Source organism: Mugil cephalus, chromosome 7 (genome assembly GCF_022458985.1).
Source record: "Mugil cephalus isolate CIBA_MC_2020 chromosome 7, CIBA_Mcephalus_1.1, whole genome shotgun sequence".
Lineage (NCBI taxonomy): Eukaryota > Metazoa > Chordata > Actinopteri > Mugiliformes > Mugilidae > Mugil > Mugil cephalus.
Window position 1 is genome coordinate 14,304,112 of NC_061776.1, and position 22,761 is coordinate 14,326,872.

Consider the following 22,761-nt stretch of genomic DNA (forward strand, 5'->3'; position numbering starts at 1 on the left):
GACGTGTGTGAGTGTGTGTGTGTGTGTGTGTGTGTGTGTGGCTGAAATGCAAGGAGGAAGGGATTGTGGAAACTGTAGTTGATGTACCGAGGCGTATCCAAAGCTAACGTGTATGGGAACGAGTTTATAAATGAACTGTGGACCTTCACACAATCCATGTTATGATTTTTGCTTCACTTCTCAAAACTGCGGCTTCTCCTTCACGTGTCTCTCCCTGAACCTGTTCCCTCCCTCGAAGCTCTAGTTTAGAGTCTGTTTGGTGCACTTTGCCCCCGAGTTTCGCCTTCCAGGCTGCTCTGCTACTTTCCGATCGGTACATATTATTCCTGCAGGACTGAAGGTGCTTCTTTTGGCTCAAGAAGAACGCTTCCCACATCCTGTGCCCTCGTTCTAGTTTTACATTTTAATTTACAGTCATAAAAAAGACCTGAGCATCGGTCTTACATGATGCAACGCTTTGTAAAGGTGCAAATACTAATAGAAAGAAGTGGAGGTTGCGGTGTGACAGATGATCGCTTTCATTATCAGCTCATTCGATGTCGTGTTAGTGAATTAATAATGCTCGGATTTGCATGAAACTACAGTTAGTCTGGGGGTGTTGATGGACAACTTTAAAATAAGTCTTTGTGCCTTACATTTATGTATGTATTGCAATCCTGGAGAGCACCTTTGACTTCCTGTGTCCCATCTCATCTGAGAGCGGATCCGTTGGTTTTTTAAAAATTTGCATTTCGGTTACAGCATCTCCTCCTCTGCGCGCTCCCCCTCGAGCATTTAATGGTGTTTGTGAAATTTGCATATATTTCTTGTGAAGCAGCTCTTCACTTGTGGCAACAAATGTGTCACTTTGTCATTATACCACTTTGTCAGAAGTCCCATTTGGATGGGATTAGTGTTAATGGGGGAGAGGAGGGGAGGTGGGGAAACGGAATCGATAATGGAGCATGTCTGAAAAATTTTTAGCCCTTGCTAAATCTTGCCATGTCAGTAAATAGCGTGAATGTTTTTTTCTTTCTTTCTTTTTTTTTTATTTAGCGCTCGACCAAATCTGGAACCACCCGTCCCCACCGGAAATAACCCCCCAAATGAAACCTCGGCTGGTCCCGGCAGGACTGACGAAGCTTAGGTGGTTTTGCAAATAATGTGTTATGTCCTTCGGAGACCAGAACGAGAACACTCGGCGGGCCCTTCTGGCTTCCCCCCCAAAACTGAGATCACTCCGGTCCAGATGCAACACGTCTTCTCCTTTTCTCCTTTGCCATTGTTTAAACGAGCTGCTGTCAATTGCGGAAATTGTGTTTGATTATTATGATACAGTTTCGTTGCGATGGCAGCACATGAATGGAGTTCTTTAGCACTGGAGACTGATTACACAGCTTCGCCTGGATGTTGTTCATTAACATCACAGATGTTAAGTATTAGAGGTTACTTTACATACGGCCTTCTAAAAAACTAATCCAGCCTGAATAGGCCTGTAGTGTGACACGAATTTAACATAATTTTCCCCCAGAAGGTGTGAACACCAACATGTCACTCGCTGGAAACGTGTTGAATGGATCTGTTGTGTGCGTGCCGCTTGTGTTGAGTGTGTTTAGGTGGGGCTGACATTGCCAAGCCAATCAAGGGTCTCCCCCTTGTAAAGGCGCAGTTAACGTCGGAGCGAGCCGGAGGTGAGGAGTGCGTGTGCGTGGGAGTGTTTGTGGATAAAGAGCATGCAGGGGAGTGCAAGAATTACGCGTGGAGGAGGTGAGAAGTGAGGCTTTCAGTAAATTTACGAGGAGACTGATTGAAGGGAGAAATCTCTCTCTTTCTTTTTTTTTTTTTTTTTTTTTGTCCATGTCAGTGTCGAGCTGCTCTCTGCTCCTCTCCGGTGACCCTACTGCTTAACCAGCTGCTCTGAGGTCAGCCCATTCATTTTAGTGCCAACCAGAAACAGCTACCTGGCTCGAGAGGAGCCTGAAGCCGAAACACGGACATTTCTAGTGAGTTTCTCCTTTTGTTCCCCCCTGTTTCTTTTTTTTTTTTTGTTCTTGTGCACAACATAAATAATAAAGTTAGTCAGCGGTGGTGTAATTAGTCATTTAATCAGCTGATTGGCAAAAAAAGAGAAGAAATCATCACCAAATTTGCCCGCGCATTAGTCGTTTAGATCACTTATAAAGCGAAATGTGCGGTTTATATCTTCACAGAGCTTCTTAATTATGATGGAGTAAGACGCAGGGGCTGCTTCATGTGAATCATTTCAAAGCTGCGTTTTCCCTAAACGTCCCATTGTGAGAACGCACACACACACACACACATCTGCAAAAGAGCCAAACAAACCATCCAGACTGGAGCAGTCTGTTTTTGATGTTGGGAGATCATCAAAATCCCATATAATGGTTTGTTTTGCTCTTAAATCTATCCGTGGCATTCAGGGGTCCTTATTCTCCCTGCATGTACAGCTCCAAATTACTTGCTCTCTTTTGTGATTCATATCACTGTGAATTTAATACCCCTGCAGGCTATGTGAGGACGTCAACATGAACTCTGGATTGTCCAAATAATTGAATAGTGAACTTAGTTAGTTATTCTGATGTTGACAGGCGGAGTTCATAATGGCAATTATGTTCGACTGGTTTCATTATTTCACTGAAAGGTGATTTCAACTACCAGCATCAACAAAGAGATCCACTTTTACCCTTTCTCCGAGCTTCTGCTTTCCCCTCTCGGCTCCTTTTGAAGACCACGCACCGTCCCTCTATTCATTCGGCTTGACACTAACCTGGTTGTTCAGCCTCGGCCTTCTTTGTTCTTTTCACTTTGCTGGGCTACTTTGCTCAGGCCTCTCTGTTTCACCGCATCCATTTGCCCACCGGGCACTCTATCTTATCTCCTGCCTCAATCGCTTGGCCAAGAGCCGCTGAACACACCGACTGTTGTGCGCCCTCAATAAACGGTGAAGCGCTGCGCCTTTCAGGGTGCGTTCTGCTTTACGGGGCCGCGCCGAAGAACGCCGCAACTCAAAAGCGCGTTTTTTTTTTTTTTTCCCCAGACGCTTCTTTTTAAATTAGAGCCGTTCATCTCGCGGGGAAAACAAGACATGAAAGCCGCAGCCGGCTTAAGTCGCACTTTTGTAGTGTATTTAAATAGAGCTCGTTTTGACCCAGACTTTAAAATGTCTGCGATCCGCTAACCAGCTTTAAAAAATACCTGTTGATGGAAATTATTTATGGGCTATGAAGAAAGAGGTAATCACGACGGAATAAATTGCAAACAGTGGTACACAGGAGCTTGCTCAATGATATATTTTGCCAAAAAAAAAAAAAAAAAAAAAAAATCAGCGTGAAAGGACACAAACCCCAAAACATCCAAACAAACCAGCGTAGAGGCATAACGGAGCAGAGCAGCACTGTATTTTCTCAGCTCTTCTTCTAATAGTTGAAACGTTTATACAGTTTGTGCATTTTTCTTGTCCAATCAGCTGGGAAACCAACGCTACAGGTCTGCCGTCTCCGCAGTGACTTCATTTCCTGTCATCCCTCTCATCAGTTCATCAAAAAGGGATTGAGCTCCAGTCGAGACGTCTTCCTTTTTATTGTTTCAATGTGTGCAGCTGTAAACCGTGGTTAACGCCGCGGTTCACAGCTTGTTAATGCTAATAGTCGCGTGTCTTATCAACCCGGCGATGATGAAGCGCGCACTGTCGCCCCTGCCTCTGCTCCTGGCAGTTGATTTGACGGCAACTTCTCCAGATCACCGTTTGGAGCCGAGGCAATGACATCATGTCCCTGAAGGGGTTGAGAGCGCAGCCCTGACGAGACCGTCATGACAAAAGGATTCTTTGGGAACATCAGGGTGCACCGAGGACGGGGAGGGAGGGGATGGGGGGCGGGGGAGAGAAGGTGTCTGGAGGCTGTGTTTTCTTAGTTCCTGTAGTTCCCGTCTCCCACTTCTAGCCCATCAACCATTTTCTGATGTTTGAAATTCCCGTCTCACATGTGCGTCTTTTTTTGGGTCCTGAATGTAGGGCATGGGGGCGGTGCAGAAAGTCCTCCAAATTAGTAGTTTTTCAAAGAGTGGAAGACCAATCATTGTGTTGGCAAGATCCAGCCCCACAGAGCCGCAGCTCCATTTCACTTGTAGGTTTCCAGCTTACACTTGGACTTGCGCATTAGTTTTGTTCCTGTCTTACTTGATATGTATGTATGCGCTCTTCATCGCTCCCTCCTCGGCGTTGACAATTGAAAATAAATTAACATTCCTCGGCTTTATTTTTGTCTTCTCTAAGCCTGTGAGGAAAACTTGGAGGCGAACCCAGGAGGTCAGGCCATACTCACAGGCTGTCAATCCTCCGCGGTGACCCCACCGCCCCTTCCTTTCTCCCCCTTCCATTCTTCTCCTCCTCTGCTCTCCTTCTCCCATCCATTTAGTCCCTCCCGGCTTAGAAACTGCCAAACCCCCCCCCTCCTCTCCCCCCACTCCCGCCTTCCCTCACTCTCTCTTTCACTGGACGCCTCTCCAGCTTGAGTGAGGCAGACACAAGCTTTGTCAAAGGACCCTCACATTCATTCAGCCGGCTGTTGCACACAGCCTTGTATTTCATGTTAAGACATGTGGGCTGTCTCCTTCTAACCATTTATTTTAATTATGTTTTAATTGCTCGCCGTCCTTTCTTAAATGCTTGCTTATTATTTCTATCAGGCTGATGTGAAAAATTTGCCGTGGACTGTGATTTTCTCCATTATCTTAACTGGTGATAGATTTCTCTCCTCGGGTTTCCGCGGTGTACGTGTAGGAGACAAAAGAAAAACAGATGTCGTGATTGTTTTCAAGTCATTTTTCATTTTCGTCGGTGGAGATTATTTCGTATTGTTTGCAGAAAGATATACTGTTAATGGAAAGAGAGAACCTGGAGTGTTTTTTTTTTTTTTTTTTTTTTAAGAAATAGGAGCTCAGAGCAGGCATGAAAATGAACAACTTCAGCTGTCAGTGGTCTTCTGGTGTATGTTATATGTTTGAGCTCATTAGATTCAGTGTAGGCGGTGACACTTAGTCATAACTCTGTACGTTTTATTTATTTTTATTTTTTTTAACATATCTGTCTTATTGGAACAGGATGATCATTATGTGAAAATCGCTGGCCAAGTAACAAGTAACCTCGATTCCCAATCTCCGGGGAACGGGGGTGGGTTCTTGGTGTAGATAATTCCTCAGCACCATCTCCAAGGGGTTAACGACGCCTTACTTACCTCTTAAAATCGTTTTCCGCTTGAGAACATCTAACCCCCTCCCACACACACACACACACACACATAACCGTCATCACCCCCCCCCCCCCCGTCCCCTGATGTGAAATTATGATACGTCTGTCAGTACTTGTGTAAAGCATCTTAATGTTAATCGCCTAATCCTTTTATCTCAAGTCCGGGCCAATTCAGTGCAGAAATCCCACCAAACAAAACAGCGTTTTTTTAGGAAGATGAGCACGGCTGTGTCCTGCCTCGGCTTAAGAGAGAAAGGGGACATGTTGCTCAGCGGGGCGACGGCCGATCAGGAGAAAGAACCCCGGGGTGGCGAGGGCAAGACCTCGCCCGCGAAGCCTTGGCAGCCCCTCGCCCCCTGGTGTCTGGAGGGGCCGAGGGGCTCAACAGGCCCAGCAGGCCAGAAAGACATGAGGATGTCCCCCCAACGGTTTCCAATCTTCTCCTGTCAGCCGCCATTATGGTTACCCCATGGCCCCGGGCTTCATATTTGTGAGTGATAAATGGCCGTGGAAGATGTAACGATTTGGTGCTCCGCTCGATATTGAACTGGTGGCAGACATGTTGGATGATTATGAACGGCCTCGGCGGACGTGGTGTGAGGAGAGCGAGCCCCCCTCCAGTTGGCCCCTTATCTGATCTGGTTCGGCGCCACCGGCCGATAAAGAACTGCAAGACAAATAAAACCACAATTCATACGAAGCCACCCAAGTTTAACTGATAAATTATAAGTTAGGTGCGTGAGTGTGTGTGTGTGTGTGTGTGTGTTTTCTCTGCACAGGCTGTGCTGCACAACTGCTCGGGCCAGCCGAATGAAAATAAATACTCCCAGGCTTGGAGCGGTCTGAGAGTATCTGGAACAGACTCGGCCGACATACAGCGGGCATTCATTCCGCTCGGCTATTATCTCCACCGCGCGTGGCTCACGTATGGAATGCATCTCATAGCGACTTAAATAATTGCTCAGTATGCTAATGGGGAAAGCTTTTCAAGTTTTTGCGGGTTTTTTCGCGAGTTGCCAAAAATATCCGGGCGCATTAGCGAGTCCCAGAAAGCGATCAGAGCCGACTGCTCCGCTGCTCAAATTTAGGTTCATTATAATATAATCAGGGCGGCTGACGGGTGGATGGGAAGGAAACGTTCACTCTGCTCTTCTCCTCTGCATGGTGATAGCTACTAGGTGACCCATCTTGTGTGTGTGTGTGTGTGTGTGTGTGTGTGTGTGTGTGTGTGTGCATCAGGGAGATGCTGAATGGCAGCCACAATGGAATAAATAAGATACATTATGTCTGTGTGTGCATGCTTGTGTGGGTGTATGGATGCTTTTTTCTGCATGAGTTACCAAGGTAGAGGGGAATGTGCTTGACTATATATTTGTGCCATTGCGCATAGATGAGTGTGTGTGTGTGTGTGTGTGTGTGTGTGTGTGTGTGTGTGTGTGTGTGTGGCATTTCACATACAGTATGACACAAAACATCCCTCCTCAGTGTTTGACTTTGGTAAGCTGCTTATCTGTCTGCTGCGTTAGTCTGTCTCAGGCTCTAACCTTTCGCTGCTTTAGCAGACAAAGGACTGTTTTTGCCACCGCTTGATAAGGAAGGAGACAAAAGTAGCTCACAAAGCAGCCGTGTCTCTAATGGCGTCCTGCGTGAACGTGTTGCCGGAGCGACAAGCTTTCTCCCGCGGGGACACGGAGAGTAAATGGGGAAGGTGGAACCGGGGAAGAGTGGGAGAATGAGACAGTGTAAACATGCAGTTGTAACACGCCGCCGAGCGCTAAATGAGTATCGAGCAGCCGGGCTGCTTTTGTTTTCGTCCTCGGCGCAGTACTAAACGTCAGAGAAGGAAGTTTCAAGTGGAAAGTTTGATTTCCAACAAAAAAAATGCTTTCGTTTGTCTGTTTAAGCAGCAAGGGGGAATTTTGTGTTTTTGCGTTGTTCAGATACTCGTCGGGCCACATTTCCGAGGCATGCGGACTCTCGAATGTGACAGATTTGAAGGAATGAACGAAGCTAAACTGCTGCTGGTGCCAGTGAAAACCACAGAGATGTGACATTTTATGCGTTTTTTTTCTTCTCTTTGTTTTCCAGATGGAAAGATGACTGGTGATTCTTCTCCTAGAAGCACTGATCGTTGACATCGGCCCAGCTCTCCGTTCTCCCACTACAGCGCGTTGAACCACTATTATTAGCCATCAGGCTCCTGGATTGATTCGACACAGCGACACAATGGCCTCTGCACTGTGGAGGTGTCCAGTGTTTCGCAGCCTCTTGCTCCTTCTCTTCTGCTTTCACTGTTCACAAGGTGAGTTACCATGGAGTTGCATGCCAGAGCGGTGTGTTAATGTGATTCTCGTCAAACCTTTCAAGAAGCCACTTATTATTCAGCTTATGAATGTGCAGAATTTATTAGCGCGCATTGTCATGGACACACTAGAGAAGTAAAGGGCTGTTATGTGGCAAGGTTGTCGAGTTCTTCAGCAGTTTTATCCTTGAGGTTTGAAAAAAAAAAAATAAAAAAAAGTGTTTCAAATGCTGAACTCATTGAATACTCCTGGCAACCGATGTACACCTTGACTGACATTTCTTCTCTCACACGGCAGCACTCAAGTCTTTCCAAGAAAGGCTCATAACTACACTTTTTATATATGGTGAGCTTCATAATAGATTGAGTGTGCTTTCAAAACACCAGAGCCGTAGAGAAGTGTTTTTTTTTTTTTTTTTTTATACGCACCCTAATCAGATTGCTATGAGCTGCCAATTTTACCTGGAACCATCGAAAGCAAGGCACTTGATTCAGCGCCAGAGCCGAGGAACCGGGAAAGAACGTGCCAGTGTTTTTAATTGTCTGCAATGACATCCCAAAGCTCTTTCTTTGGTTTCTTCCCTCACTTTTGATTAGTACCATTTGGCTATAATTACAAGTATTGTCTCAAAACACTCCCGTCAGTTACGTGCCCATCACAACCACTGATGTTGGTATGTCTGCCTAATCATGATCATTACATTTTTTTCCCCTTTCGGTCCCATTGTACCAGGAAACAAAGTAACCCTAAATCACATGCTTGTGTGCCAAGCATTGATTACAGATAGATGTTGAAGCACATTATTTTGGGGGCTTCCTTTTCAATTTGAATTTTGATGTTTTTTTTTCCCCCTCTCGTGCTGTTTTGTTCTGTGATAGATTTCTCCTCCAGCTTTAGTTTAGCTCTGGCTGCGGTGTACAATTTGTTAACAAAGACGGCATGCTATGAGGCAGGCTACTTCGGGAGTCTTTCAAGCGGAGGCGCATTTTTGCGTAGATTAGCAATTTTAGATAATATGAAAGAAAAATCATCGCGAGCTCCTTGAAGAATAGCCCTCTGATTCGGCCTGGCCTGGAAACGGGACTTGAATGGTCCTGTTGAGTTTCTTAAGGGGGAATACTGCTTCGGTATGCAGAAAGTGCAGGTTTTGGATTTCAGTTGATGTGAGGGCTCTCAGGCCTAAGAATGCATATTTGCCCATCCGTCAATAAAGGAATGTGTACGTGTGGGTCCATCTGAAAACAATATCTGATTATATCTACATGCCACTCACCTTCAGCCGGCCTAGCCCCGAGGGCACGCATCCCGGAGCGTGTGATCTACGCTTCCATCAGAGTTCCTGCAACAAGAACTCTACTTGATAATTGCCCCCTGTCCCTCACCAGGAGAGGGTATAATCAGGTTATGATTTTCACCCAAAACATTCCTCGCGCTTTGAAAATGTCCATTGACATACCAGAAAGGAAAGAGATTTTTTCTCCCTACTGGTTTTGACTTCCCCAGCTAGTGGGAGGAATGTACTATAATCAAAAGCTACCGAGGATATTGGAGCACATGCACGTCGCCAAACTCAGCATTTTCTATCAAGTGGAATTAAGTTGAAGTTCCTCAAAATGGAGAAAAAAAAACGCTCCTTTTATGATAACAACAGTCAATTTTCCTTCAGAAGTACTCGGAATTTTTTGCCCAAGGAAAGATTGATCCAGACAAAAGCCGTCAGTGCTACAACCTCCCACCCCAGAGATGCGGTACTCTTGAAAGGGACTTTAACAAGTGCAGAAAGTTTAGAGGTTTAAAACACCTCTTCATTTAGACCCTGGTCCCCAAGTCTGAAAGTGTCCTAGCGCCCGAAGAAAATCGCTGCAGTGGAATTCAAATCGGTCCAAAAAAAAAAATCAAATCACAGTGTGAAAGGGTTGGCGAGCGATGACTCTACAGAGAATTATCCCCTCAATCTGAGGCTAATTTTTTCGCAACCAAGTGCCAGGTCATTTTATATCCGTGCCCCTTCTTTACGTGTTCCGGCAGCCCTCAGAGCGCCGTTTTCATCTGCACCAGTCCTCAGTGAAAACATTTTGATAAACCCCTCGTACGCTTCTTCTCCTCTCCAGCACCAGGCTGTAAACGGGCAACATTAGCAGCCATTTGGTGCAAGCAGCGCAGCCTTTTTCAGCTAAGGAGCCAGATATTTCCCTCAGGAACTGTTAGGAACCAGAAAACAGAGCAAAAAAAAAAAAAAATGAAAAGAAGTATTGGGCCGACGCTCTTCAGACGAGGAGGTGAGGAGATAAATTAAAAGCGGTAACGCTGGATTACATCCATACATCCTGTGAATCCCTTAGGTGTGGGAGGGAATTTTAATCCTATACTGGAATGACGGACTCTGCAACCACCAATGGAAACTACTAAACAGAGAGATAACGGCTCAATGCAAATACACCGAACGACTGTCTCAGATTAACAATGCTCACCCTAGACTCAGAAACGGTGTTGGATGTCAGTCAAACCGTGAAGATTGTGACTAATATCATTCTTTAAAAGCGTCACGTGTAAAATTCTGAAACGTTTCTAAAATCTCCCTCCGTGCTTCTTCTTGTCCTCATTATATAAGTCCTGCCAGAGTAAACTAGGCCACGCAGGTATTAGATTTGTTTCAGATGTTGCAGACCGCCCAGTCGACAGATACGAGAGAAGACAACCAGATTCAAAGGGATCTAATACCCACAAAGGTGGGGCGAGTGCACAGGCACATACCTGCTGCGCCTGAACGAGAGTTCTATTATCTTAGTCTTTAAAGCAAAGAAAGACAGAATTTGGGTGGGGAGGGATTATGTCAGTGCAGTCAGTGTCAACACCTTGAGTTGGCGGTTGTGTTCAAATGCCAAAAAGGAGAGCACACTCCTCAGGCCCGCCGTCTGAATATTGCACAAAGGAGGCATGTGAAAGAGTGAGTGGCCTGCGTTCGAGAGCCGTGTCGACTTTGCGGAGTCGGGGATCGGAGCGAAAACGGCCGTGTTTGTTTTGGTCCATGGAAAGAGCTGAGACGGAGAGTGAATGGGACATTAATATTAATATTCCTTTTTAATAACGGCGTTAGTCGACATTTTAAGGAAAACGAAAAAAGGATCGCAAATAGATTCCTGAACATATATATATATATATTTTATTTTTTTGCAATATTATTTCCCTCCCCCGCTGTTCTGGATACTACAATATATACGACTCTCTCAGGGAGATTCTTTTGATAGTGAAATATTTTTCCATTATGTTTGTGTTTCTCCCCAAAAGGTTGTAAAGGTTAACGTCACGTCTCAGAACAACATTTGTCTCAAGCAGCGCCATACATTGTGCTGATGGAAGACCCTCCCTCGTGCCACACTGGTATTTCCAGTCCCGGGGTTGACTGAATGGGGGGAGCTATTGTGCTCTAACTCCTCTTTGGCCCCGGGCCATGCACATCCAGTCTGTCATCCATTGATATGCTTGGCTTGCCATTTTATAATTCATACTGAATGCTGTGGGTGCATGGTAGGACGATCATGAATTATCAGCTTAACCATGGGAGATTCACAGATGACTGGTCAATCTGTGTGGTGAGAACAAGCAGAGAGAAAAAAAAAAAAAAAAAAATCTGATATATCAGTCGTGTATTGAAAGTCTGTCCAACTGGAAGCCTTTCAAAAAATAAAGCGGGGGTTCATCATCTGGATTGAATGGACTTTGGAGCCATACGGAGACGGATAAATTATTTTTTTTTTCCTAATTTTCTAATACAGTTTTGAGAGCAGTCCTTGGCAGCTGTGCGCAGTCTTTCGGTTCCTTTCCGCGTAACGTTGCGTTGCAATACGCCGCTCTAATAATAACTGGAAAGTTTTGAATCATGGGAGAACATGAAATTGAAATGAGCCAGAGTCGCACGAATCTCCCGGATCAGGATTTCACTCGGAGGAAATGAAATACAATATCACCGTTGATAGGGTCATCCTAGATTTACTGCAACAACGATTTCCTGAGGGCGTTTTTTTGGGGGAAGCAAAAGCAGCCGGAGATGTTTCCATCCGACATGGGAGTGCGAGAGCAAGCCTCATTCCATTCAGGAGAGGAGCTTTACGCGTGTTTAGACACGACTGTAAAAGTCGCTGTTATATGGCCAGATGATGAACAAACACTTAATTTAACGGGCCGGGAGACGCAGTTTTCTGACAGTTTGATTTCATTTGGTAGGCATGCCTTAAATCTCACTTGGTCGCAGCATCCCAGAGCGGTTCAGTTCACACCCCTCATGGCAACAAGTTGTATAAACATCGGACCAGATGCATACCTCAGTCTTTCCTCTCTTAAACGCTGTCAGTGCATGTTTTTTTTTTTTTTTCCCTCCAGGCAGACTAATTCAAATAATAGATGAGTCCGACTTACAACCGCAGCCTCAGATTCTAAACTTTTAGATTTTCTCAGCGCGAGCCGTTGCTTCACCGGAGGTTTCAGCTGCCATAACAAAGTAAAGCGTTTAATCTTGAAAGGAAGCAGAAGGGTTTCAAACAGTCAAGTCCATACTACAGGAAAGCTGTGGGGTTTTTCTTCCTTTCTTTGTATTTGGGGAGGTGTTTGCCAACAAAATAAATCAGGTTTGGAGACAAAAGTGTTTACGGAAGCAACAAGAACCTGTCGGATTGTAGTGTGGCTCTGCGTTCGCGATACTTTTAAATAGCTGGAAGGCATGTCAGGACTAATTCATCCGAACAAAAAGCACAAGTGCTAAGCAAACCTGCAAAAAACAAAAGCAGGCATATAACATTTAACACCAAAGGGACATCGTGCTACGGCAATCAAAGCAGGTTGTTGCTCTAAATACCTGCAACTGTATTTTTGTTCCCCTCTCCACCACCCCAGCTGCTTTTCCTTTAATCGTGACATATGTTTCAAGCATTAATTTGTTAAGGAGGGCTTGATTATGTGGAAACACAGTGTGTGCGCGGAAGAACACAAAGGACGAAAAAAGCCGTGCGCCGTTAGAGAAAGAAAAGAGAGGTTACAATTATATTTGCTCTGTGTGAAAATTGTTCGAAAACGATGCATTTGTCTCTACCTGTCTTCTCATGTCTCTCGTTTTTGTTGCCGCTGCTTGTGATTTACACAGTGAATGCTGGCGTTAAAACCCGTGTTGACAGTGGGGGGAAGGATGGCAATCAATAAAAGAAATGATGATGGATTCGGTAAATGTGCTTTTTGCGGCTCGGCGTGCGCTTTCGCCGTGTGCACCGGTTTTTCAGGCGCGGCCCCTGAAGCCAGCGGCGGGGTGACTGATCTTTAAATACGAGAAGGAGCCAGTTCCACCGCCGCTCGGCTACCACTGGTTTCCATTTCACTTTCATATACGATGCGAATCAGTGTAATGATGTGTGTTGGGGTCTCTTACTCTTTGTGTCTCCCGGCTAGCTCTCGCTACGGGCCATGAATGCGGCTCTGTTGCATTCACTGTATTAGTAATCTCCTCAGGCCGGGAGTCTGTGCCATAGAGCATGACCACACATTTTTTTTGTCTAGGAATTAAATGTCACCTCAGGGTGGGTCACCTGCAAACAAAAGGCCACCAGCCGATTTGCAGGTATAAACAGTCTAAGATAAGGAAGCCCTCTCCTGCCGTGCAGGAAATTGAATAAGTACGCGGCGAGAAAAAAAAGTCAGAGAAACGGCGCGGCACAAAGAACGTTTTTGTTTGCCTCACGCTATCGGTATTGACCCCCTCTTGTAGCGTATATCCCCATCGACTGTGCGAGGCACAATGGCCTCATCAAAGATGAGGGGCAGGAAACTGTCAGTCATCAAGATCTCCCCCATCTGTGCATCTCTTATCAGTGCTCCTGTTTTCTGCTTGCATTGACCGGAATGCTGGTGGAAGGGAATGGGGCAAGGTCATCACGCTCTAGTCAATCAAAGTGGTCAGTGTTCCAGTGATAGCAGGGGGTTATTGCCAAGGAATGTGTTTTTTTTCATTGACTTTCCCGGTAAACCTCCGAGAGACTCCCAACAGAGCTGTATAGAAGCCCACAAAGTCTCTCCCTGTCGCCCTCTATGGCACGAGCAGATCCCTTGGTCGCGTTGGGTAGTCGGTCGTCCCCGACTTGGGTTGTGTGTTTGTGTGCTCCTGAGTCAAAATGTTGAAACGACGCTGGTGATATGAACAAGATGTTTTGCGCAGGTATTTTTTTGCTCTAAGGGTTTCAACAACAGTTGATAATTGTTTCCAGTGTTTGCGTGACAACAAAGAGCAAAGGAAATGGTTCGGAGGAGCCAAGACATACCGTATGATTAATTCCAAACAAACGAATCCGCGCTCATCATAAAAACATGTGCATTTTTCTCAAAAGCGTGGTGTTTGCGCTTTTGTGAGTTGGAAGTGCCAAGACTTTAGCATTTGGTTTGCTTAGTTCATCCTCCATGTTTCTCCATCCATGGCGTTAACAGCTTGACAAGTCGTGTAATAAAACCTTCTGCGCTGGATTTTTCCAGCTCTGAACTTATTTTTCCAATTATTCCGACATCAGCTGTAGGTCCACCAGCTCTGATACGGTGGGATGCGGCAGAAGATGAAGAGGTTACAGCTCGGTAGGACACAACAAACATCATCATCGTTCATTAAGTTGTCACGACAAAACTGTGTAATTATTCATAGGAGCTCATGAAACCAGATCATCAAACCCCCTGCCGGCTGCTATATTACAGAATATTGTTATACTTCACGCAGGCAACCGTTTAATTAGCAGTCTTAGCAGTCTCCCCAGTCACGCGACCCTCGCCTTGACCCCTGTAGCAGTTCGTTGACAGTGACCTCTGCGTTCGCAGTCGCTGTGTTTTACTTAAATAGGACAGAAGTTCAAAGTGACTTTGGTTCCAGCGTAGGCAGTCTGGGAGAAGGAGCGCCTGCAGGAGGAGCATTGCGAGCCGGGGCTCAGGATGTGTCCCGAAGACATGGCTGATAGAAATCTCCCATTAATCTAAGACAGCACAGACTCCCCTTTAACTGCATTAAATATTGTATTTTAATTTTAATATGCAATGACATGTGTGCCAGATGAAAAACACATGTCCGAGGAAAAAGGAGCAAAACAAGATTCTTGCGTTGGGATGGAGGACAGAAATTTCATGCAAAGACGAGAGGAAAAACTGCATCCACTTCACCGTAAGAGGGTTTGTTTATAGACACGAAATGACTGAACTGGACTCGCAACCAGTAACAGCGATAAAGGCTACTGCGGTTCTTCTGAATGAAGATAAAGCCCGCGTCTCTTATCAATATTGCCTGTTCATTATCGTCTCAAAGCCTTGATCTCTGTCCCTGTTCATTGTTGTATTTTCCGGCTCATTATTCATGAAATCCGTGTTCCAGATGCAGCTCCTCCTGACACCCTGGCTGTGTGACGTACCGAACACTGAGGCTCCCGGCCTCTGCTCCGTACGAGCGGGGTGAGGGAGGGAGGGAGGAGCGGGTTGTTTAGGAGGGGCGAAACGGGGAGTTTCTGCCCCAGCAAACGAGAACAGAGACACGAGCATGTGATGAAGACAAACCCACATCCTCCTCGTTTTTTCTCTGCTTCATCCTCCTCTTTCTTCCTCTCTATCCTCTCCCCCGGGGAGGCACCTGACTTATTCCAAGACGTTTTTTTTTTTTTTGACTGGGAAATCCAGCTGGGGTTTAAGTGCAGGGTTAAAATATGGGCTTTGACGGGAGCTAAGCATCACTCAGGTTAGATCAAACCTGTGAAACTAGACCCGTGCTACACCTGGGAGAGATGCTTTAGCTCACCTCTTTCTGTGTGTTTCATCAACTCCACTGAAGAGATGCAACAATATGTTAGATATTGAACAAGCTCTGAACTAATTCTGTCAAAGTGACACTCTCCCTGGAGCATATAATTTTTCTTTTTCTCGTCTCTCAAATCAAACGATTTTTTTTTTCTTCTAAATGTTTAGCCTCTGTGGCAGATATTTGTATCTTTATGAAAAGGCGTTTTTTTCTCAGTGGATCGTGCAAGGTGTCGCATTATACTTTCCTTTAATCTGAGGGATGTGTCCATAAACCAGACAAAAGACATCACACCTAGCAATGTCTCTTGCAGTGAGTTATTCCTGTCATGACTTATATTAATACTGACCTCTTGAAGATCGTATGTATTAGTAATATAATGATGCGTGCCTGTTCCCGTGCTGCTTTGCTTTGATGTGGCCCACGGGGTCAGGGATCATCCTACCCATCGACGGGAGAGAAAACCCCGACTTTCTTGGCCAAATTAAGACACAGTCATTATAGCTTTCTTTTCCATGGATTTTTTTTTTCTTTAGTTCTTCATCCCATGGGAGAAATTCTTCATCTGCAGTCTTGTGCAGCTGAGCCTGCTCTTCTGGAGAGGCGAAATAATCCACCGTGTCGACTCTGCATCACTTGTGGCCAAACTTAAACACTGTGTGTGCTCCGCGCGCTCGCACAGTGAGTGACTCCTGCAACATCAAAATAAAGCGTCCCGTGCATCTCAAGTGCCTCGCGTACGTCGAGAGAACGTTACGGCGCTTTATAAAGGCTCCTGCGTATTTAAAGGAAGATTCCGGTATTTTTAAATCTCGCATAATGGCGATGGTTTTAAACTTTGCGAGGCTAAATTTGTGTTTGCCACTAAGCTGTAAAGATTTAGAAAACACAACTCTAGCAAAACAACTTGTGGCAAGCGGGGCAAGGCCCAGAAAGCTTTCCAAATACACTTAAATCTTTTCAAACGCTTGAGGTTTAGAGTCCAACAGAGACACAGAAAGTATCTCCTCGGATTAGCTGTGGTAGTTAACCATCTGGCTCGGGAAGCAAACAAGACAGGAATGCAGCATATTTGTCGGGCAGGTGCAGGCAGAAAATACTCATTTTCCCACATGGATTTAACAATTGAAACGGTTTGTTTTAGCCGATGAACTTCCATGTTCTTAAAAGCAGGCAGATGTTGTTGTAGGACAGACCAGGACAACTTGTTTTTCGGGCTATGTGCTAATTAAGCTAAGTAGGGAGAGTCTTCAGAGCTTTATAGCGGTTTACAAAACACACCGTAGGGTCTAATCTAACTCGAGGAAAGGAAATATGTTCTGAAATGATGAACATATTCACTTACAATATTAAAAATCTTTGGGATGCTCGTGCAGATATATATTTTTTTGCACGAGCTGCATTTCGTAAATCTTCACGGCGACGGAGGGACTGTGCAAATTTTGCCAAACAGTCGTCAGAACGAGCGCTGCGAATGGAAAAAATAGAGCGAAAATACAGATTTTCCATTTAAGGTTTCGCCGCTCCGCTAACAGAGGAAATATTACATGGGTGCATCTGGCGTGATAAGATCTAGCCTTCTCTAAATGGACCCACCTGAGGAGTTAAGAGGCGGCAGCGCGGTTCTGTCACACTCAGCCTCGGCATTATGACAAATCCATCTCCTTAAACCCCTTCAACGAGACATGCGTCAACACGAGGCATGTGATTTACTCCTCCTCCTCAATATAGTTTTTTTTTTTTTTTTTTTTTTCCCCCGCAAGCCAAGAAAACATTTAGATGATGAACTAGAGAAGTGGCCGTGGATACAGATCGTGGCTTTGGAATGTGATGTTGAATTCATGTATCGCTAAGGAGAAAAGGGATATGACTCGGAGCGCTTCGTCTAACCACAAATGGACTCAGTCCTATATTGCCAGTTTCTATTTTAGAATACTTATATCGGAATCAGGAGTGTCTGATAGCAGTTGTCTGGGAAAGGCGACTGTAGCCCCAGGGTTTGTGGTCTTGTCTGACACTGTCTTTAGAAACAGTTCCCAGCAAGGTGGACCAGAGCAGGATTAAAGTGTCACGGGGAGCGGTGCCGTATGTCCAACTTGATTTTCAGTGTTTCGCTGCATTTCGACAGTTGAAAAGAAATAAGAGCTGCTGTGGCGCAGCGAAGAGTTCTCGGGGTGTCGGCCGTATTTGAAAAGCAGGTGTTACTTCGCGAATCCCAAATCTCCTTTCTCATCTCCCACCTCGCGCCCACCGCGGCATGTGTCTCTCGCGTCTGACGGGCGGTCATGTTCTGCATTTGTGAGCAATTTAGGCAGCGGCAGCCTTACAAATTTAGGGATGTCGAATTTTCGCGTGCCGTCTTTGTGCGGTGCGAGCTGAATAAGTCCAAGCTTCTGGTTTTGTCAGATTAAAGGCATGTGCGTAAACAGAGAACTGTATTTGTCTTTTATTTAAGCTGTAAATGGTTTACCGCAGTGGTCTCTTGATTTTTCCTATTTTCTGAGCTCATTTTCTTCCTCCTTGGCCGACAATCACAAAGTTCTACTAAACTGATTAGAAATAGTTCAGTCAAGAACAAAGAGGCTGGAAAAACACTGATTGAGCTTCGCCGCCTGCTATTGAGAATTCAAAGTTTTTCATATTTATGAATTCCCATTCAAAGTCTTTACTCCACCCAAGCAAAACATTCTGTAAGGTCACTCCGGATATTGGATTATGGAGGCATCTCCCGCTGCTGGAAGAAAAAGCTTGACTCTTAGATTTGGTCTTTCTTCCAAACATGTTGGCTACCAGTAGTATCAGGAATAAAACAACATAAAAAGACAAACAATCTTGAAGTACTCCTGCTGTGACCACGGTGGGGGCACTCTTATTTGACTAAAGGCTACACCCTCCTTTATGCTGCAGAGAAAGCGTCCCTGTCAAACCGAAGCCCAGAACAATGGGGGCCAGCCTTGGGGAAACAGGACCATTTGCATGCAGCTGTTTGCCGTTTCCAGGACCACAAAGGCCAATCAAAGGAACCTTAATAGAGGATGACAAGCGTCAACCAACGCCTTTGCTCCCTGTATGTGCCAGCCCTCGCCACTCTGTCTCCCCTCCGAATGTGGCCCACTTCTTTTTTATCGAACATTCCTTCAGTATTTTCTCCCACCGTCTGATGTTCAGATGCCGCGGAGTCTGAGGGGTTAAAGGTTGGCCTCCACCACGCTCTTAAGAGAGAGCAAACACACAGATCTGTAAGAAAGAGACCCTGAACATGCGTGTTGTGGTCTGCCGCTTGCCAAATGGCAATACCGCGACACCAAACCTCCATTATCTTTTTGTTTCATCTCCTGGGTTTTAAAAGCCACAGAGTGTAGCTCAGTGGATGGTTTCAGGTGCACCCCCTCTGAGCCACAGAGCCACTTCCAATTTCAAGGGTGTTGATAGAAAACAAAATATGTATTATGAGGTGGGATTGTCACCGGTGAATTTTAGGCAGCCAACTGGAGACGAAGCAAAAGCAAAAAAAAAAAAAGCAAAAAAAAACCTCCCAGAATGCAACACGTTGCGTAGCGGGCCCAGCCCTTGCTTTGCTCTCCCGAGCTCAATAGACGGCTTAGCTCGCAGGTCAGAGGGAGGAATCTGAAAAGCTACTTTCCTCGCAGTCACTCGCTGACCAGAATGCATGATAAGGCTTCATGTCAACAAGGCCAGGAATAGGGATCACAGCCAATTATAGCTAAGTCAAAGTGGTTACCATGGCGATTCGACTAGATGTTCTATATAAAGCATTTCTCAGTTCGTTCCCAGATTTATTTATTTTTTCTAATTTGATGGTAATCTGAGGTACACATACGACGAGAGAACACCCCATTCTCTCCCTGCGCGCGCGCACACACACACGCACAGGGTTTGTGTTATGGATTTTTCCCTGCAGTTTTCTTGACACCGTTTTCCCTGCAGCTGGTGCCCTTCTGTCGCAATATTCAACTGCTGCAAAGTTGAACAGTCAAACAAAGCACAGAACGCGAGATGAAAAGCTCTTCATACCACTCTAAGACGTTGACATTTGTGCACACAAACAATCTTCCCCTCTTTCCAAAATCCCGTAAAACTTGTTTAAACCGAAAAAATCAACACTGGAGAATGCAGACTTTCCGAAACCTTTGTTTTCCCAAGGTTTTTCCTCCTTAGCTGCGCTTAAATCCTTAGACCTTAAGCAACATCCAGTTAAGTCGACCAAAAATATATTGAATTCACTTCTCTTACTACTAAAAGCTGAAAAAAAAACTTCTCTCTCTCTCTCTCTCTAAATATATATATTAACATGTAGGAAGATTTGTCATTACATGCCCAGTACAAGTTGACAAGATGGTCATTAATGAGACTGAGACTATCCACAGTTTAGAGAAGAAGCAATTTGTTCTTGAGGCCACCGGTGCAGTTGAGGTCCTTCCCCTAATTGATGTCGGGCTAGCCTGTTAACAAAAAGATCTATACAGGCGAGAGAGGAGACCAGGAAGGCACAAGCCACATCAATTGCTCAGGATCTGTTGACATCAGCATGCCATCATGCCTTAGCGGTGTTAAAGATTGCTAGTAGTCGGTGGACAGCCAAAGGCAGGAGGTTAAAAAAGGCAGATGTCGTGTCCGCGAGGGTGTTTCAGCCAGAAGACAGTCTGCCTGCCCAGAACTTTAAAACCCCATGAAATGCATTCTTTCTGTCTGTACTCTCTAGCTGTCGTGATAAACCCGTCAGTCCTTCCATGAGCAATGGCAGGCGGAACAATCATTAGTCTTTGCAGTAAAGCCGCCGACTTCTCTGCGTTTTATCATCCGCCGTTCAGGACAGGTTTTCTGAAAGGTTTGGGTAATTGTAGTGGTTATTGGAAAAGATGGAGTGACCCCGCAGCCCTCCATTTATGGTTCGGCTACACTGACGTCTGCTAATGAGGTGATAAACAGTCCGGCTAAGCAGAATCTACTGGCCATTAGATAGATCATGGTATTATAATGAAATGTCTAGTGGCCGAATGCCAGAGAATTTATACCATTAGCTTCATATTGTGTTCCCCTGCTACCACTACTAGCGTGTGCAATAGCTTCTCCTAATATACAATGACTTTAACATTATATTCTCGACAGTGTGTGTTTTGCAGATGTTATTTCTTTCTGTTTGCCGGTGTGACATGTGCAGACTGACATGGAATATCATTATAACCGAGCCAGGCACAGCAGGCTGAAATGACTAGCAGACATGTGGGTCGGGGTTTAAGGGTAGGAATTTCAAGCCGGAATCACTTCAGCTTTGAGCGGTTCAAACAATACTAATTGCATCAGGCCCTGACTGTCAAAAGTGTGAGGATAATTAGAGTGAGGGGGCAAAGTGAACCCGGGGTGGTAAGTGTTAGTACATGACAATGCTTGGGAGCCAATGGGAGCACGGAAAAGGTAACAGGCTGAAAGGAGGGCTAATTAGGAGAGAGCAGTGCAGAAAATACAAATGGTAGCTGCCCCCTCAGGGGCCCACCATTGCTGCAAACAACAGCGATTATTGACAGTTCATGCAGCGCTCTGCTTGCACTTCTTAAATGGAACACATTTCCATGTTCTGCTCAGATTTTACCTAATTGTTTTCTCAGAATTGCAGGCAGTGTGTGTGCGTGTGTTTTTTTTTTTTTTTAGTGTGGATCGTTTAAACCTCAGATAATGGATTCCTCTCTCATTTTTTTTCCTTTAGTTGTTTCTTCTCTGCAAATCGTCATGTCTGTAGTTCTGCTCTTTTTGTGGACATGACATTTTATTACTTACCAAAAGGAAATACAGAGGCAGTAACCTGTTCCAACCCTCGTTTTTTTTGAAAGGGAGCACAGATTTGAGCGAAATACTCAGTTATCCCCTAAAGTAGAGCTATTTGGCGCCGCGCCCATCTGCTGTGTTCCATCTATAGATTTTTCCTCCTGTGCGGACTCCAGACTGTCCCCTGTTTGATCGCCGGCACTGCAAAATGGATTATATTACTCTCCGTTCTGCCGGGATTCGGCCTTTTCTCTGTCTTTCTTTGCAGAGCAAGTAAAGCAAAAAATTAGCGGGGTCGTACAACTGCAAGACAAACTGTTCTCGGTCCACATAGGTTTGGCTCTGCGGCGGATGTGCTCTATAGGTGGACGCCTTCGTGATGCACTGTAGCCCCTGTATTTGCTCAAGAATTTATGAGGTTACCATTGGTCTCCGCTGACTCAAGGCCCGACGTCTTAGCCAACAGCCAAGACCGCAGAGAGATGGGGAGAGGAATTGTTTCGTCTTTCCCCATTCCTTTATCGCGTGTAATGGCCCCCGTCTGTTTAAAACTGTGGTAAACATTGGACTGCTGTTGCCTATTTATTTTTGTGCCAGCGGATTTTTGCCTCAAGATGTGTGGTCTTATTGTATTGAAGCAGTGACCCCTTTAATTCATTCATTCAAAAAAAAAAAAAAAAAAAAAAAAGGTTCTCTAAGTTTCTTCTTTGTCTGTCTGTGCGTCTCACCCTCTGTCAGGCTTCAGCCGCGCGGCCTTGCCTTTCGGGCTGGTCAGGAGAGAGCTCTCATGCGAAGGATATGCAATCGATCTCCGCTGCCCGGGGAGTGATGTCATCATGATTGAGACAGCCAACTACGGCCGAACCGACGACAAGATCTGCGACGCTGACCCGTTCCAGATGGAGAATGTCAACTGCTACCTCCCCGATGCCTATAAGATTATATCACAAAGGTAAAACTCTGGGGAGAAGGGGGATCTTATTTCACAAACATAACCAGGAGCTGAGGAGGGAAAGTACGGACCAGGATTTCTTTTTGCTTTTCTTTTTTCTTTTGCTTCTTTTTTTTTTGTTTTTTCTCTCATCTCTGCAGACAAAAGAACTGTTTAAATTACCGCTGGGCCCGCGCAGCCACCTACGTGTCGGATAATTAATCGACATCTCACACCTTTTAAATTGTATTTATCCCTTCATTGACTAGATTATGTAGGTGGCATTTGAAATTTTGAAAAAAACTGGGGCGCAGATTAATTCTTGACGGGCAGGAATCGACATCCGTGCGGCGGAGACCTTCGCGCCAGCCGCACGCCGTTGCTTCTGTTTGAGTCATAATCAGCGTAGCTCAGAGGGAACGCGAGTCACATGAACACCCTCTTAATTCCCTATCTGGAACATTGGGCTCGCTTTGTTCAAACACTTGTAGTGCATTGAAGTGGCTTTGCCTCAGGTAGTGAGCGCTGCCCATCACCATGCCTTTTATCCTGGTTACCCTCTCACAGGATGCTGCCTCGCTGTCAGACGACAGCAACAGCAACACTTCACTCGGCTGCTGCTTACCCCTAGAGGTGTGTGTATTTTTTAAAGGGCACTGGATGCACTATTCATAAATAGTAACGAACACAGTTC

The 22,761-nt window shown here is 45.3% G+C and overlaps 1 protein-coding gene across 13 annotated transcripts in view; it reads left to right on the forward strand.

The window, feature by feature from the left end:
* The window catches only part of LOC125010244 (adhesion G protein-coupled receptor L2-like), a 122,446-nt gene that overhangs the window by 53,564 nt on the left and 46,121 nt on the right, over positions 1-22,761 (forward strand). For all 13 annotated transcript variants that reach the window (XM_047588672.1, XM_047588677.1, XM_047588678.1 and 10 more), the window contains 2 exons: positions 7,334-7,547; positions 21,875-22,088. In XM_047588672.1, the coding sequence (XP_047444628.1) occupies positions 7,472-7,547; positions 21,875-22,088 (290 nt within the window). In that variant the 5' untranslated portion in view covers positions 7,334-7,471. The remainder of the gene's footprint in view (positions 1-7,333; positions 7,548-21,874; positions 22,089-22,761) is intronic.